The following is a 17844-nucleotide window of genomic DNA, read 5'->3' as shown; positions in this document are numbered from 1 at the left end:
ATATATCAGATCAGAACTGAATATTTACTGAGTGGGGGGGGGGGGGGCTTGATTTTAACTCCCAGGGGGTCATGATTTGAACAAACTTGAATCTTCACTTTCTGGGGATGATTCCCTATAAATATCACTAAGCATGGCTTTGAAGTACTTGAAAAGAAGATTTTAAAAGGTTTCCCTATATATTCCTATGTAAAACTTTTATAAGCCATTTGGCCCCACCCTTCCCCCGGGGGTCATAATTTGAACAAACTTGAATCTAAACTACCTGAGGATGATTCCACATTAGTTTCATCTTTCCTGTCTCAATGGTTCTTGAGAAGATTTTTTTATATAAATTTCTATGTAAAACTTTGATCAGCCATTTTGGCCCCACCCTACCCCAGGGGGTCATGATTTGAACAAACTTGAATCTACACTATCTGAGGATGAAGCTATATGAGCTTCATCTTTCCTGGCCCAATGGTTCTTGAGAAGAAGATTTTCAAAGATTTTTCCTACATATTCCTATGTAAAACTTTGATTGGCGATTTTGGCCCCACCCTACCTCCGGGGGGTCATGATTTGAACAAATTTGAATCTACACTACCTGAGGATGATTCCACATGAGTTTCATTTTTCCTGGTTCAGTGGTTCTTGAGAAGAGTTTTTTTAAAAATGCCATTAATTTTTCTCTAATTCATAATTATCTCCCTTTGGAAAAGGGCTTGGCCCTTCATTTGAACAACATTGAATCCCCTTTACCTAAGGATGCTTTGTGGCAAGTTTGGTTGAAATTGGCCCAGTGGTTCTTGAGGAGAAGATGAAAATGTGAAAAGTTTACAACAACGACGACGACGACAGACATTGGACAAATTTTAATCAGAAAAGCTTACTTAGTCTTTGGCTCAGGTGAGCTAACATGGAAAGTGATCTTCATCTTTCTTAATATAAAATTAAGGTCATTCATCCTCTTGTAAGATCATATAAAATGACTCTTTTTTACTTTTTTTGATTTAAACCAAGCCTCTGCACTCACAAATTCTCAGAAATTAACAGTGGTGTTAAATGAAATAGCCAGGAAAACTGCACACTAGTTTAGAGAGCAGGACAATAAAAATATCATTGATAGTCCATTTATAGAACTTTATTAATTTCTGTTATTTTCAGAAAACTCCTTTTTAGTCTTTGATTGTCTAAAAAACTTAATTGTTCTGTAGTAAGTTTAAAAAACAGAAAAGGTATTTTCATACGCCACAGTTCTGTTAAATATACTGACCCTTCTAGATTATAAAAAAAACTTTTAAATTCCATACATCTAAGTATATGAAATATCAATCTCCCATGCAGAGTTGTCGTTCGTTCCTCTCTCAGACACCTCTGCAATGGGCTCACGTCAAGATTTTTGACATACCGTATAAAACATGATATTTGCAGGATTTTTTAAAATAAAAATAATAGTTCTGGATTTATTGAGTAAATATTAACCTCAAAACTCAGACATAACCATAGAAATTGAATTATAATGAATTAAAATAAACGCACTATTTCCTGTGTTTATCACTGTCACCCCTACTAATGTTATTGTGATTTAAATTCAAGACACGTGGTTTAGGTTGATCTATTCAAAGGTTATAGGGTAGAACCGGTTTTAGAAATAAAATTGGCAGTAAACATGATATTGCTATAGCCTGTTTCTTTTGAAAATATGTCCTGTAATAAATGTTTCCAGACCTTTCTGAAAGACTTTCATGATTTTCAACAGAAAAAGGCTTAAGGAGGGGGTGTTAAAATAACAATATATTTTATACTTTTTGAGCACAAAATTAGAGCTCACTAGTGACCGATTCGCTGGTAAAAATGTGCATTATCACCTACACTGACAAACCTTTGTTTGCCTAATATGGCTATTGTTATAAATGCGCACAGAGAATCTTACCACGAGCAACTGACCAATCGTTGAATGAATAACAACGTTTACGCCGACTATATGTTTACATTTTACTTCGAGCACGTAGTTAGGTCAATCTAAGATCATGTTAATGGACTGCAAAATAAAAAAAAATGATCTTACGAACAAAATACAAAGATAAGAAGCTATGAAAGATGATACGGGCGTTTTTAATTTGCTGTAAATTGGAAAAAAAGTTTAATGATATGTAGTTTGTGTCTAGTTCAGAACACCAGCTCTTCAAGGGTAAGGAAAACGAGCAGCATCTCTTATGCATTTAAATGGACAAAACTTTGTTTACGTTCGTGATCACGTGTTTTGGCCAGGGAATCCACCTGAAAATTGTATTCACCGATAGTACAACAAAGGAATTAATACAGACGCAAATCGCTTTTGCTGTATGACTTTCAGGAATCTAGACTTCCGCCGTTTATTTAACAAATTATTTTTTTGTCCTGATGAGCATGAAAATAATATTTTTAAAAATGCTTTTCATTTACCATAAGATTTTCCTCTTTTTCAAGCGTAAAATTCCTGTAGTATTCGTAGTAACCCATAATGCAATACTCATTCAGCTGATTGGTCAGTAAAATCATGCTGGTGCCTCATTTGCTAATCTGACGCCAAAAGGTATAGTCCCGGTTCCCATGCAAAAATATTTGTCCAAAAAGAAATTTTAATTCATGACTGCAGAAAATTGTTTTATAAAGAATACTTATTTAAGTTTGAATGAATGTAAAAGAGATCGATTGATTGAAGTACATTTCTACAGACATTATCAGCTGATTCTAGGGTGGTGAAAACTGAAACGCAACATAACTTTTCTGTTTACCATGCCTCCACGTGCTAGTCACTTCCTAGCCACATTTCCGTGAATAATTTACCCTATCTCGCTGAAGTCTCGCTATCTCTCGCCAGAGCCACTGCCAGAGCTACTCTGAACTCATCGGGTTTTATAATTTGCAGAACACCGAAAAATAAAAGGTTCCGAACACATTAGTAGGGGTGACTGTGATATACGCGAGCCAACGACAGAGGTGAATGTATGAGCCGATGGTAGAGAGTGATGAAATATATGCAAATATACTTTGAATATTTTATTGAGCCAGAAACCAGAGAAGAATCCCTCATTAAACAGGCGTGTTATTTACTGATTTATTATATAAATTAATATTCCATTTACAAATAATTTATGCAAAACACCAAGTACAAGTTCAACAAATAAAAAAAGTATTTTAAAGGAGTTCTTTATAGACAAAAAATTCATATCCAAACGTGAATGATTTTTTTTTTCGAAGCGTTCAAATCTTCACATTGAAACGTTGGTTTTTTGGGTCGGTCAAAAGATTAATTAGCAATTTATGTGGGTAACTACCTCACACCTTAGGTTATACCAGGTATGTGCTTAATTAAATAGTAAGATTTAATTGTCGTCCTTCTGGAAATATTTGTACATTGTGACAGTAGAACTATGCTCACTCCCGACCATTAATATGTGCTCGCCATCAATACAGATAGCACGTGGTTTGTTCGGACATTGACCTGGAATCAGCAGAAATGACAAAAATTTGCCATCCATATCCAACAGGTGGACACTAGAGTAATTTCTAAGCAAGGAAGAATATATATTACACACCAAGATTTGTCCCAGCTTGTCTTTACAGACTCCAGTGGGGCGAAATCCAGACTGAGAGTGGTGACCAGAGTAAGAGAAGCGGTACTCTCCTGATGCAGTCACCACCACAACCTTATTGGCATTAGAGTCTGATGTACAGATGTCTCCGTTTATGTTCTCTGTGATATAAGTTATACTCTTGTAAAGATTGTTTCCTTGATCACCCCTCTGGATCACCTGAAGTTTCTTCCATTCCTTGCTGTATCTGGTCACATTTGATTCTTTATCTTTATTCATTCCCACAAGTATGTCTCCATTAATGTGGGAGGAGTGAACCGCCCCCGGTTCCCAATCCTCAGTGAAAATTACTCTTGTGGTGTTAATGTCGCTGTTCACTCAGCAGATTGCTTTACTTTTGGCCGTAGTAAAGAGTAAGTGGCCCTCAGATGTGACTGTATGGTAACCTATTACATCTACTACGTTAGTGGATATTTTCTTTAAAATATTTCCCTCTGTGTCATAGAGGATTAGATTCCCCGAAACGTCACTGCCCCAGAACTTATTTGACGACAAAAGAGATAGATGATTCATCGGTGTACCTATGTTAATTTTTCTCTCTTTTTTCAGATCTAATTTAACTGAACGAGCAACTTGAATATCGCAAAGCGATTTCATCAGTCTGCCGTCACCTTCTTGCTCTTTACTAACAGGTAGAAGTCTAGGACTTAAATTAATTGCTTCTTTGTATTGAGAAATAACCAACTCCTTTTCTGGCCAATTTATTATTCCAAACTGTTTTTTTATCTCCGTTTTATCCTCTGTGCCTTTGATAAATGTCGGTAACGTTGGGTGATTTGTTATAGATTCTTGCATGACTTCCAGTGTTTGTGATGAAAACAAATGCTGATGGAATGTTAAAAAAGTGGATGGCATTATTAATGCAGTTTCCATCTTGTTTTTTAGTTCGTCAACTGAGGCTTCCATTTTCAACTTGTCTTTAAATGATTCTTCTAAATATGATCTTTTTATTGCACCAAGCTCAGCAATCTTTTCGTAGAGAACGGTATCCACAATTTCTTTCATCTCCTCAGCCCTTTGGATCATCGCTGATTTCGTCAGATTAAATCTTTCCTCATATTTTTCTGTTTGTTCTGTCTGGGGATTTGATTTTTCTTCACCGATCTTTGTCAGTTGATCTTTGCATTGCTGCAGTCTTTCATTATAGACAACCTATAGATCAGAAGTCTGGTGATTTCTGTGATCTGAAGTAGAGCATTTGGAACAAATAGGGGCCCTGCAAGAGTCGCAGTAGATTTCAAGATCTCTTGTTGGATGAAATGGACATTTTTCTGCCGGCAAAAGTATTCTCCTTTTCATATAAAGAACAACTTCATGGTGTCTATTGTTCTCTTCTTTGAGATGGACGTCTCTGTGCTGATCAGACAAGCTCTGTTGGCAGTCATTGCAATAGAGGTTGGAGCTCTCTTCGCATATTGTGCACACCGTGTAATGTTCAGCAGGTCCAGATTTATTGGCGCTATCTTCAGCCATATTTTACGAGGAAACTGCATTTAAAAAAAATCAATGAACCAGAATATCTAAGATTGTAAACAATTAATATTAGATGTAAAATATAAATTATTCTTTTTCAAAAAAAGTATCATACAAGAGCTTCCATAATTTTTCAAGCAAGCCACATAGTCACAGGTTTCTGAGGAATATTGTAATACAAATTTTACAATCAGTTTTATTTTTTTAAGAAGATCCCCAACTATTGTGAGGCACCAAAATAATTTATTTTATTTTAGATTGGTTAAATAAAGTGAAATATATATACTGTGTAAAAAGTTACTTATATACATATATTATGTTAACAGATAAGTATAAATTGTAAGTATTTTTAATAAACGAGAATAATATGCAAGAATTTAACAGGAAATAAATAATTTTAATTTAATCAATCCATGTGTCCTCGATCTGGCAAACCTTGGCAGATGACCAACTTGAAGATAAGACAATCACATTTTCAACGAGCAGTCACTTTATCTTCCTTGTTCATTAAGCAACTTGTCGAATAATTTTAAGCGTTTATCAACAAATATAAAAAGTAACGTAGATAATTTATAGGGCGCGGTTTGCATGTCACATGGCATTGCAAAAATTTATTATTGTCCATTTTACTCTATTTTCTCAATAGTATTGTCTATAACAAGATTTGTAATGCATAATTTGTATTACTTGCAATGTACATGATGTAAAACGTTTTACTTTCATTTTGTATATTTTTAATTGTAGTGGATGTTTAGCATTTACATTTCTCCTCTTATATCATTAAAGATTTTTTTCTCTCTTATACTATATATTTGTATAAGGAGATAACAAACAGTATTCAGGCTCAAAAAATCCTTCAAACAATAAAAATCAGGAGCAGAGCAAACACGGACCTCCATAAACATCAGAGGTGGGATCAGGTGTTATGAACATGCGACTGTTATATAAGTCGAAGTGTGTATTGAAAAATCTTTTAATAAGTCTGTGAATTACAAATTATCGGTTTTATATAATAGTGTATTACATGTTTGAACTGTTTTGATGGAGAAGAATTCTGAATCTTGTCAAGATTATCAATAAGGTAAAATATTTATAATACAGATAATCAATCCTTTTTATCTTCAGACAATGACTAAGTAGTAACTCTAAAAAAGTTGAGCATCTCTTTCCGACCGGTTACAGCTGCCGCGTGTGTTCGACCTTGTCATGATTGGGAAATGACGGGAAAATCCGTCGTCAATTCAGTGTGTAAAGAATGGCCAAACAATTATTATGAAAAACATCCATCATTTTAGTGCAATTGCTGATACAATGTAAGGTAAAATAATGATTTTAATCAAGACTGTTGGTGATTTGATCCATCAACTTGTTTGTCAATAACTCACCTCGTTTTAGACATTGTTCGTATGTACAGCTAGCCCTTACGTATCAAATCAACTGAAGCATAAAACCCTATATGCAGGAGATAATTCAGAGTATATTGCTACATAAGTTAGGGATAAGGTCAATTGAAAAAGTTATCATGTTTACAATAAAGCTTTGTTTTTAGGTTACCATTAATGTTTTTTTTCCTGGTAAAATATCCATGCATCAGACTCTGTGGTAGTTTTTATTTCAAGCTCATTGGGAAATATCGACTCGACATATGAATGAATGAATGAATTGATTGATTGATTTACGTCCATTCGAAAATTTTAAACTCATATAGAGCCGTCACTAGGCACTCAGGGCCATTGAGCATTGCCAACGCCTGTTGTGACACGGGGGCCTTATATTTTAAGGTCTCATCCGAAGGACATGCGACTTTCACTTTAACGTGCCGAGCTCATGGCGAAGGAACAGTTGCTACCCATTTTATCGACTAAGTCAGTCACGGCCAAGATCCGAACTCACGACCTCCCGATCACGGAGCGAGCGTTCTACCGACTGAGCTACCGTGAACAGTAATGCAAGAATGGAAGAAAAACTGTTAATTGATAATACGGCGTCGGTTTTTCTTAGTGTCGAGTTGAAGTCAACAACAAGTGTTTTCTTCTTCTCATGTATAAGATATTGAATATATTCTGCTTCATATAAATACAAAACTATTTCTGCTTAGAAAGGGGTGCAATTGGTATCTTTATAAATTCTGCGAGATTGTATGAAAAACCACATACTAGATATTATCAATCTGAAACTCAAACATCTTTTAAAAGTCAGCCTCAGTATACTTGTGTTTATAGTCAGAATGTTTTTAACAAAAGGATGTCAAAAAGCCTGGACATGATTCAACATTATAACAGAAAGAAATCTTAAACGTTTTGTTAACCTGTACATGATCCTCAAGGTTGACATGAGGATTGAATTTTTTCTACATAAGACTAAAAATATCGTTAGTAAGGGATGGTAAGTGGTTATGCGTGAAATGGACTGTCCTCCTTTCCATACTTTTTTTTTCTAAAAGTAATTAATTTTATTTTTACCTTTTTATTAGTCCCCTACCGGTGAACCGGGGGGACTATAGGTTTCCTCTGCGTCCGTCCGTCCGTCCGTCTGTCTGTCTGTCTGTCTGTCCGTCTGTCTGTCCCCGTCAGTCTGTCCCACTTGGTTTTCCGCACTTTTTTTCTAAACGCTTGCAGATATTGAGCTGAATTTTGGTATGTGAGTGTCTCTCAATGAGTTACAGATCAAGTTTGAAGTTCGCTTCGCTTCATTGATTTTTGACAGAATTATGGCATTTTGAATATTTTGCATAATAAGATCGAGTTCGAACTGCGCTAACTTCCGATTGTCGTCAAAAATATGAAGCGAGGAAAAGACGGTGGAGAAATGAGCTGAATTTTCGACTTAATGTGGATTATTTTATTAGTTTTAAGGCATTTACAACTTAAAAATCTCGCAGTTTTACCTTGGACATGACTTTTGCATTATATAAAATGACATCCTGAAGAAAAAGGGGAACCCGGTAGGGGACATGTATTGCTTATGCAATACTCTCAGAATGCTTGTTAATTTAAAAATATAAAGCTGATCAAATGTTAAGAGGCTAATTCCCGGTTTATAGTCTTTAACATTCTTGCAATCAAATTTGAAGTTTGAAGGATTTTCTTCTGTGAAGGGAGAGGTTTCTAAAGAAGAACAAACAAAATACAGATGATTGATGTTTTTTGTAGGTGTGCGAAAAGGTTTTGGATTTCTTATTTTGAAAGGAGTCGTAAATACTTTAGTAACTCTTTTTAAAAAATAAACCCGATTCCAAGAATTCCTCTTACATTTTATCTCTTACATTTGATCAATACATAGAGCACCGTTGGGATCGGGGTTAGAATAGGTCCTCAGTACCCCTTGCTTGTCGTAACAGGCGACTAAATGGGGCGGTCCTTCGGATGAGACCGTATAAACCGAGGCCGCGTGTCACAGCAGGTGTGGCACGATAAAGATTCCTCCCTGCTCAAAGGCCGTAAGTGCCGAGCATAGACCTAAATTTGCAGCTCTTCACCGGCAATGGTGACGTCTTCATATCAGTGAAATATTCTGGAGAGGGACGTTAAACAGTATACAATCAATCAATACATCGATCCATAAATCGACACATAAAACTATCTTTCTAGTTATAGTCTACTTGAACGATGCCCTTTAACTTACTGGGTAAATCTAGAGAATTCACATGTGGCATTAATATGCTATTCCTTTTTTTTTTTTTTTTAAAACTTTGAAACACTAAATCTTATAAAACAGATTTGGACGTAGTGCATAAAGTTTAAGAGTAATGATGCAAAACAAATCATGTGTAAAAAATGCATCTGTTACAGCTTGTGATTTATTTAGAGTTCATATCAAAGAAACCCCAAAAGAGGAAAATAAGATACCTTACCTTTCTGTGGTTAAACTACGGCTGCTCTTGGTTGCTGAGGGATTGTGTTACAAATCACGTGATCACTCTACAGTATCTTAAACTTCTTAACGTTACTTATATTGTAAAGTACCTGCTTAATGTTAATGGGAAACAAAAGAAATTTCAAGTGCATGAACAAGTATTTGTCCTGTGTCACTTCTGTTTAAATATCATTTTGTCTACAATGACGTAAAAATTTCACTGATTACCTTATTTATCTAAAAATGTCAAGTTTATTTCCATTATAAAAAAACTACAAATTCAATGGCAAAGTCCATAAGAGGGGGAGGGGGGGGGGGGGCTGAAATAAAAAATGTCACAAAGTTTGACACATTTGTTTCACATTTGACTATTTTACTTAAAAAACATAAATGGTAACCTAAGAATCAGGCTTCATGATAAACTTAATGACTTCAACTTTTTAATCGTAAACTTACCTGCCCTATTTAGCAATATACCTTATCACCTGCATATTATATAGGGGTTTATGCGTCTCAGTTGATTCGATATACAATAGCATGCTCTACGTGCGATCAATTTCTAAAAAGAGACAGACTATTGACAAAGAAGTTGATGAAATAAGAAAGATGAACAGTCTATCATTAAAGCCGATCACTTCTCGTAAAAGGCTTTGTTTGTCATATTTCTCTTCAATCGCCGCTACATCTACAACCCCGCAGACCCCCTAACAGTTCAAAGTATATCTGTTCAGGTTTCACTTGTGTAGACAATCATTTTACATTTCTCGGTTGGGACGAATTAATTATCAAATTTTACGCATTTCCGCACCAGGAGAAAAGTAACATCAAATGTAGATCAATGCATGAATTAAAAATACAAAAAAGTCACAAAAACAATGAATAAACGTACAACATCCGACAACACAAAAGGACCACGTCGTCAACGATTTTCATGTGTGCAGTTGTGTGTAACAAAATCGAAGGGTTTATATATCTGTGTGACTATGCCGATCATGACAGGGAGCACCTGATAGGTGTGACTGTTCACCAGGGGATGCTCACTCCTCCATGACATGTGACTCTGGACACCTCTGATGTTGAAAAGGTCTGTTCCCTCTGCTATTGATTAGGCTAGTATTGTTTAATGCCATGGAATTTTGAGCATGAATAATAAATAATATTATTCAGGCATGCTTCGTTTAATTTGTGATATATTTTTCAAACAGGAAGTCTTATTAACCTCCAAAACTGGAGAGTCTCATTGTATCGCGGCATCGAAAAAGATGGATGTTTAGCGTTGTCACGACTCTCAAGGTACAATTTTTATTTTTATTATTTAATTTACGATGTAATTTACATGAAAGCTAAGCAATACTACAAACATAAGTTTTTGAAAATATGAACTTTATAATGTTTTTACTAGATAATAAAATCAAAGGTCCAAATAAAATAAAAACGGGAATGGAAATATGTGGGCTAAAATTAGGTTTTATTTGAATTTATTAATTTATTTTCCGATAGATGCTCCAAACTTTTTAATCATCACAAAAGTCAACAATCAGATGACAGACAGAAATTGAAGTCCATCAACAAAAAGGATATCAGCTTTTTATCCTTATATATATATATGTGTATATAAAATTACCGTGATATAATGGAACCCGCAATATAATGAGAAATGAGGATATAGACTTTTGTAGAGTCTACAGCATAAAACAACCCCCTCCCGAAGCACAACAGGCATGCGTCATTGCTTGATCAGGATTGTCAATTTCAATTTCACACTGTTAATAGACATCAATCTTACCTTTCAACGTCAATCATTTATCACATGGAATAATTTTTTTTTGCCTATATAAGCCCTACTTTACGTTTCTCCCTCTAGTTGAGCGAATATCGACGTGACGCAGTCCAAACAAACTGACGTCATTTCGTAATGGGCTGTTTTTCAGAGAGAAAAAATATGGAAACTAGTTTTCGTAATAAATTATCCAAAACGCATCGCGTTGGTCATATTGCCAGTTAATAATTCTAATTTAACACGCATTATTTACATATACCAGGTAGTCACTTATTTTGTGAAAACAAACAAAAAATATACAACATTTTAATCCGAGGGACATTACAGCTTGTGAGTGTCTGTCTACTGTCATCCACAGGTATTAATTTTTATCATGACTGTTGATCTGACCAAAAGTTAAAAAAAGTTAAAAACATGGATTTAATTTCTGGCTGTTGTCGCATAAAATTGCTCTAATTTGTGATTTCTGTCTTAGTTATCTCAAGGTATGTCACTCGTGAAATTACTCATATTGTTGTAATGACATTTATTACATAAACAATGCAGTTAACAAATACACAAATATACAGAGATAACGAGCGCACACAGCAGCAAGTTATTATATATGTGAGGCGCACACAGCAGCCCCTGACCGCACACAGCAGGTCGAAATAGTTCACAAAAGTTACCAGTGGTTTCTTACACGGAATGGCGTCTTCTTCTACTGCTACACATGAACGCGTGACGTCATACGCACACATACACAAAAGGGGTACAACACGGGAATACATATAGGGGCTCGGCACAGGATACAAATTGTACTACATTCCCCCCTGTTCCAAAGAAATGATCCTATCCTGGACCTGAAATAAAAACAAATAATGCGGCAAGTCACCGCATTGCAAGAAATACACAATATATATACAACAGACATGAAGCAACATGAATTAAATATGGTAAAGGCATTTAAGGTTGTGAAGGGTTTGTGTCAGGACGTCAGACACTATTGCCCTCTTAAGTTTCGCAACCCTCTCAGCCACTGGTAAAAGAGCCCATGGGGTGTTGACATCCATGCGGGAAGTGGGTGGCAAGTATGGAGCATCTGACTCCAGCAAAATCCTGTCCATGGGCATTGCACAGAGAGCGTCCGCGGTTTCAAACAATCCCAGGAGACTAGAAGTGAAACCAAACTTTACATTTGGTAAACGCTACATCCATGCAATGGCTTCTTCTGGGCTCCCAATGTAGCAGTGCCTATGGATCCGCAAGTCTATCAGACCCAACTCCTCCAAAAGAGCAAGGAATTCTCTGGCTGCGTACCCGGAATGGAGGTCTCGGCAGTGGACTACGAGTGTGAGGTCCATGTCCTTCGCCAAAGGAAGAATTTCTCTAAGAAATGCTCGTTGGCGGGCAATCGATTCCTTCTTGCAGTGCTTTAGGCTTTGGCATCTTGGACTGCAGCGGCAAGATGTTGTAAAGTCTAGGCCAACCTTTCCTAAGCCGACACAACCTGGTTCCTTCAGAAGTTCGCGCAGCAGTTCCATGGAATAATCGCTCTTCACAGTGTGAGGGTGGAGCCCAAAAGTTAAGTAGATCCTTGGATCTCTAGCCTGCTGGCGGAATCGTTCCCAATGATCTGGGAAGACGTAGTTGGCAATGGCCACACTAAGTCGGAAATCAGGGTCATCGAACTCATCTTCCAATGCAGAGAAATCCCTCAACCTAGTCCGTGAAAGCAGGATGTCTAGATGGAAGTGGGAATCCCCAAAATGTTGTTGTAGTAGGTCTGGCCTGCTAAGGGAAAGAACTGGTGCCACCAAGTTTCCAGAAAAAGTCAGCTCTTGCATGGTCGCAATAACATCCCTCTGCCCTGCAGGTAAAAGGAGCTGTAAAAGATTACATATGATTCTCCAGTGAACGAGTGAAGCCACAGATGTCGGTGGATGAATGGAAAAACATTGAGACCGGGCAAGACCATTAGCATCCTCATACAGGTTCAGCAACTCGACTTCGCCATCAGTAAAGTCTGATGCTGCAGGATTTATTGTCTCCACATACAGATGCTTCTCAACCACAAAACAGAGAAGGTTGTCCAGAGACCCCAGTCCAATATGATAACATATCCTGTGTAGCAAACCATTCATGAGAGTGACCCAACGACGTCTATTTGCCTCATTAAACAAAGCACCCTCGGGATGGCCCTCAGCATTAATATGCTTTGCTCTAAGGAAACACTGCTTCCCTTCCTGGACTCCACATTTCCAACATGCTGTCAAAGCTCCAAAGTACCATGGAAGGTGAGAGCGCAAGACATGGGGCTTTATAGCTGGTGTCCTACCAGTGCACAGCGGACACTTCCGTCCGGGCAATATCTTTGGTTTCTCTGGCACTTTCACTGAATCATCTTCCATGTCTTCTTCATAGTCTGGCACGAACAATGCTTCTTCCATATAGTCAGACATATTGCTGTACAAAAATAGAAACTACTAATCATTACATCATGAAATAATATACAAGTATTAGTACCTTATTGAGATAAATGACCTCAATAAGTTTGACTTATGCCTGCCTGGCACAATATAACCAAACAAAAAGAGCACAACTTGTAATTATACATAATCTTCCAGATGAGCAGGTTTCTTGATCTTTCTTCCTGCTCTGGTTGTATCTGTGGATCCTAAATCTGGATTCTTCTCAATGTCATCAACAATATTCTGATTGTTTGTCTCTGTAGATTCATCTTGAATTGCCTCCATGTCATCAACAATGTCCTGCTCATTTGTCTCTATCACAGTATCATATACTTCACCTGAATCCTCCAGGCTGTTGTCTGTACCAATTAATTTGTTCTCCCCACTATCAGCATCAAGTGATCTCTCATCCTCTTCAAAATACTTGTTTCTCAGCCGCCGAATCCACAATGGCAATTCCCTGTCATTACATCTCTTTAATTTGTCATGATGAAGAGTGGACTGTCTCTCATTCTGATCTACAACAGTGTATAATGGTGGGTCAGCTGAAACGACAAGGTAAGGGCCCTTCCATGGCGACAGTAACTTGCGACTCTGTCCTACTGTAGTAGCCTCATTAAGCCTGTAGACGACATCTCCTTCTGTGTATGTCCTCTCATTTAGCTTCAAATCGTACAGGCGCTTCTGTCTCCTCTGCACGCTGTCGAGTTGCTTCCTCGCAAACGAGTGTGCCTCCATCATGACCTTGTCCAGATGCTTCACCCATTCATCTGGCTCATATTCAGTCAATGTAAGACTTGCCATTCCAGTCACAATATCAAGAGGCAAAATAACTTCACGTCCAAGCATGAGTCTGTTGGGCGTATATCCTGTAGAACGGTTCTCGGTTGAATGAAGGGCCATAACTAGTAGAGGTAAGTCTACATCCCAAGTTCTTACCTTGCCCTCTATGTAGCAACGAATCATCTGAAGAAGGACCCTTTTATAGCGTTCAACCTGTCCATTTGAAGATGGGTGGTAGGGTGTTGTCCTTGTCTTAGATATCTGTAAGGCATTACACAAAGCCTTAAACAGGTCCCCATCAAAATTTCGACTTGATCTGTATGGACAGTGAGTGGACATCCAAATGTCACAATGAAGTGGAGGAGGAACTCTTTGGCTATTAGCTGAGCAGTTTGATTTGGAAGTGCGACACAATCAATCCACTTTGTAAATTGATCTATCATAACAAGGACATACACATTTCCTCGTTCGCTAGGTGTAAATGGGCCAAGAATGTCCAAATGAACACGCTCCATTGGGTACCCTGCATGATGTCGCTGAAGTGGGGCTTTGGGCTTGACTGACAACTTCTTATTTTTATTGCATACAGAGCACGATTGGACATATTCTCTGCAGTCTTGGGACATACGATACCACATGTACTGATGTTTGACTCGCTGCAATGTCTTATCCTGGCCTACATGCGCTGCTGACTTCATATCATGGCAACCGTAAAGGACTTCTTCTTGCATGGTTTTTGGAACCAGTAAGCATAGCTTCCGGTTTGCTTCATCTCGCCAGGCATAGAAAAGTATCCCGTCCTTTATGAGCAACTGACTCTTGCACATCCAGTATGACCTCGAGGCTGGGCTACTCAGAAGCAAGTCATGTGATGTAGGGGGTTGTTCTAGCCACTGGAACAATACTGATAAATCTGCATCTTCATGTTGTAGTTTTGGTACCTCTTCCTTTGTTTTTGTTTCTGTCCAATTTACTTCAAAGGAAAGATCATCTGTTAGCACATCAGTGTTGTACTCTACTCTCAACACTTCTGCAGTTTGTCCTGGCTCAGGGTTAATGACCTTGACAGCTAGCGGTACTACGTTATCTACATCCTCTGAGAATCTCTCCCACTGTTGACAGGCTTTGGTACAGTAATTGCAACCTCCACAAGGCAGTGATTCCAAGTTGGAACCTGCATTATAACAATCGCAAGCCTCCAATCTATCAGGAATACGTGATAAGCCATCTGTATTGGAATGCTTGTTCCCATTACGATGAACAATTTGCATATCAAACTGTGAGAGTTCCTCTATCCAGCGAGATAACTGCCCCTCGATGTGTCGAAACCTAAACAACCAAACTAAACTGTTATGGTCAGTTCGTATCGTGAAGCGTCGTCCCAAAATATAATGACGAAAATGACGACAGAACTTCACAACTGCCAGTAACTCCTTGCGTGTTGTGCAATATTTCCTTTGTACTGGTAACAGAACATGGCTGGCATAGGCTATAGTCCGTTCCTTGCCATCTTGCAACTGTATAAGTTCAGCTCCTATTGTTGCGTCAGATGCATCAGTGTCTAAAATAAAGTCATCAGTAGGAGTTGGGTAAGCGAGACAGGGTGCTGAGGATAGTGCTGTCTTCAAGTGTTCAAATGCCTCTTGGTGCTCAGTGGTCCAGTGAAATTGCTTTGCCTTTGAACCTGTTAGCTCATACAGACACTTTGAAATCCCAGCATATCCTTGTACATGTTCTCGATGGTAGTTAGCATAGCCAAGGAAAGATTCAACTTCTTTCTTATCTGTAGGGACAGGCCAGGACCGTACAGCATCCAATTTGGCTGGGGAAATCCTTACACCTTCTCGAGTAATTCGCTTTCCTAAGAACTCACATTCAGTCTGGAATAAGAAGCACTTTCTTGGCTTGAGCTTCAGGTTATATCTGCTAAACCTCTCTAGGACTACAATGAGATTGTTCAAATGTTCTTCAAAGGACTTGCCGAGAACATTAACATCATCTAAGTACGCAATGACATCCTTCCATGTAAGGCCACGCAACACAAGCTGTATAACTCGCTGGAAGGTGGCGGGAGCATTGTACAGTCCGAACCCCATTCTCACATGCTCAAACAGTCCAAATCTAGTGATGAATGCTGTCTTTTTCTGATCTGCTGGATCAATTTCTACTTGATATACAGTACCCTGACTCTATATCTAATGTGCTAAAGTAGATCGAACCGGACAATGTTGAGAGACAATCTTCTATGTTAGGAAGGGGATAAGAGTCCTTGACTGTTTTTTGGTTTAACTGGCGATAATCGATGCACCATCTGACCGATCCATCCTTCTTACGAACTAACACAGGAGCAGATGACCAATCAGAAGTTGAAGACTGTATAACTTTGGCATCCAACATTTACTGCAAGTGTGTCTCTTCTTCTCCTTCAAACCCAAAGGGAGTTCTACGCATTTTTTGTCGCACTGGGGAAGAAGTTCCGGTGTTAATCTGATGTTTAATCTCCGAAAAACATTCAAATCTAAGTCATGTTTTGCAAATACTTCACTATACTTATTCAGCAGTGCCTTGACTTTGTTAGCCTCATCAGCATTCAGGTTCTTGCAAGTTCTAACAAACTTCACGCAAGTGCTCAGGCAGATCCAGATCCTCTGCTGGGGCTGGTTGGCTAACTGGTTGAGCACATTTTATGTTACATTGTTCTACACCTCGTAATTCCTCGCTGAAGTCCATTGCATTGCCTATGTGCTTCCCGGCCTTTATAACAATTGTACCATTTGTCGGGTTCATAATGTTGACTCTAGCTGATTTCCCGGAATCAACTATGGTTGCTGCCATGACAAACTTTCTATTGGTCTTCAAAGGTTCAAGGACTAAATGCCTATCATCATTAATGTTGGGTCCATCAATAACAACATTTGTACAGGAAACTGTATTTTGAGGGATGACTGTCCTTTCTTGCATGAAAACTTTCCTTATGTCAACATCTGTGCCACTTTCAGTTCTCTTGACTATCCCGGTAATGGTATTGTTGCCTATTTGCAATATGTTATCCCTCAAGTCTACAATGCAGTTGTATTTTACTAAGAAATCCAAGCCAAGTAAAATACTATCTGTTATGTCTGCTGCATAGAGATCTGCAAGGTAGATTCTACCTATGCAAATTGGTACACTTTTAATTATATACCCAGGTATCCTTTCATCAGGTACCACACCCCTTAGGTATATGAACTGCTTGTCGTCAATCATCAGTCCCAATTCTCTCGCGAGTTGAAGATTCATCACAGATACTTGAGCAGCAGTATCTATTACAGCAGAGACTTTCTTTGAATGTATATGGATAGGGATCACCAGGCTAGCTACATTTACTTGTTTTACTAATATTTCCTTAACATCCCTGTCAGTAGATGAATTCAGTTCATGACCGAGCTCATCCAATGACAAGAGTGATACATCTGGTGTTTCTTCCAGCTCTTCATGACATGTTTCATAATTTTCATCCAGACTCTCATTCATCGGTAATGTCTGGCCATCATCTATTGGCTGGACTGAGTGTTGGCCGATCCACCCAGTCCTCTGAAGTTTAAATCCTTTTTATCTGGGCTAGGGCTCCTCCCCTTGTCTCTAGCCTGAGGGCAATCCCTTTGCAAATGACCATAACCCTTACAGAGGTAACAGCGACGGCGTTGTGGACTTGATGGGGGTGTCGGTGACCTTGACCTTGGCTGGTCCTTCCGTTCCATAAGTCCTATGAGCTTGGAGATCAGGCCTTCCAGTTTTTCTGAGGAGTCTCGTCTTGAGTCATGAAGAGTGCGAATACATGCCTCGTCTGTAGCTGGCTCCACACAGTCGTCTTGGAAACTTACACGACGAGTACTGTAATTAG

The 17844-nt window shown here is 38.3% G+C and overlaps 1 protein-coding gene and 1 pseudogene across 3 annotated transcripts; both read right to left on the bottom strand.

Moving 5' to 3' along the window:
• Positions 1–3055: 3055 nt before the first annotated feature.
• LOC134272905 (uncharacterized) lies at positions 3056–10963 on the bottom strand. 3 transcript variants are annotated; one of them, XM_062755081.1, is made up of 2 exons: positions 10735–10963; positions 3056–5107 (listed from the first exon to the last, which is right to left on the bottom strand). In XM_062755081.1, the coding sequence occupies exon 2, from the start codon at positions 3837–3839 to the stop codon at positions 3351–3353; it is 489 nt and encodes a 162-aa protein (XP_062611065.1). In that variant the 5' UTR covers positions 3840–5107; positions 10735–10963; the 3' UTR covers positions 3056–3350. The 3 variants fall into 3 exon arrangements, with proteins under 3 accessions (XP_062611065.1, XP_062611063.1, XP_062611064.1); XM_062755079.1 differs by lacking the exon at positions 10735–10963 and adding an exon at positions 8947–9012 and having other exon boundaries at positions 3062–5107; XM_062755080.1 differs by lacking the exon at positions 10735–10963 and adding an exon at positions 6479–6532 and having other exon boundaries at positions 3062–5107.
• Positions 10964–11239: 276 nt separating this feature from the next.
• Positions 11240–13018, bottom strand: LOC134272904 (uncharacterized metal-dependent hydrolase YcfH-like; annotated as a pseudogene).
• Positions 13019–17844: the final 4826 nt, after the last annotated feature.

The sequence above is a fragment of the Saccostrea cucullata genome, unplaced genomic scaffold, assembly GCF_032062105.1.
Source record: "Saccostrea cucullata isolate Sc308-1 unplaced genomic scaffold, CSIRO_AGI_Scuc_v1 ctg1978, whole genome shotgun sequence".
Lineage (NCBI taxonomy): Eukaryota > Metazoa > Mollusca > Bivalvia > Ostreida > Ostreidae > Saccostrea > Saccostrea cuccullata.
The sequence above is the reverse complement of the archived record's forward strand: the minus strand, read 5'-3'. Positions and strand labels throughout refer to the sequence as shown.

Excerpts from the sequence above, each read along its gene's own strand:
- LOC134272905 (XM_062755079.1), bottom strand. The coding sequence starts at position 4,646 with ATGATCCAAAGGGCTGAGGAGATGAAAGAAATTGTGGATACCGTTCTC.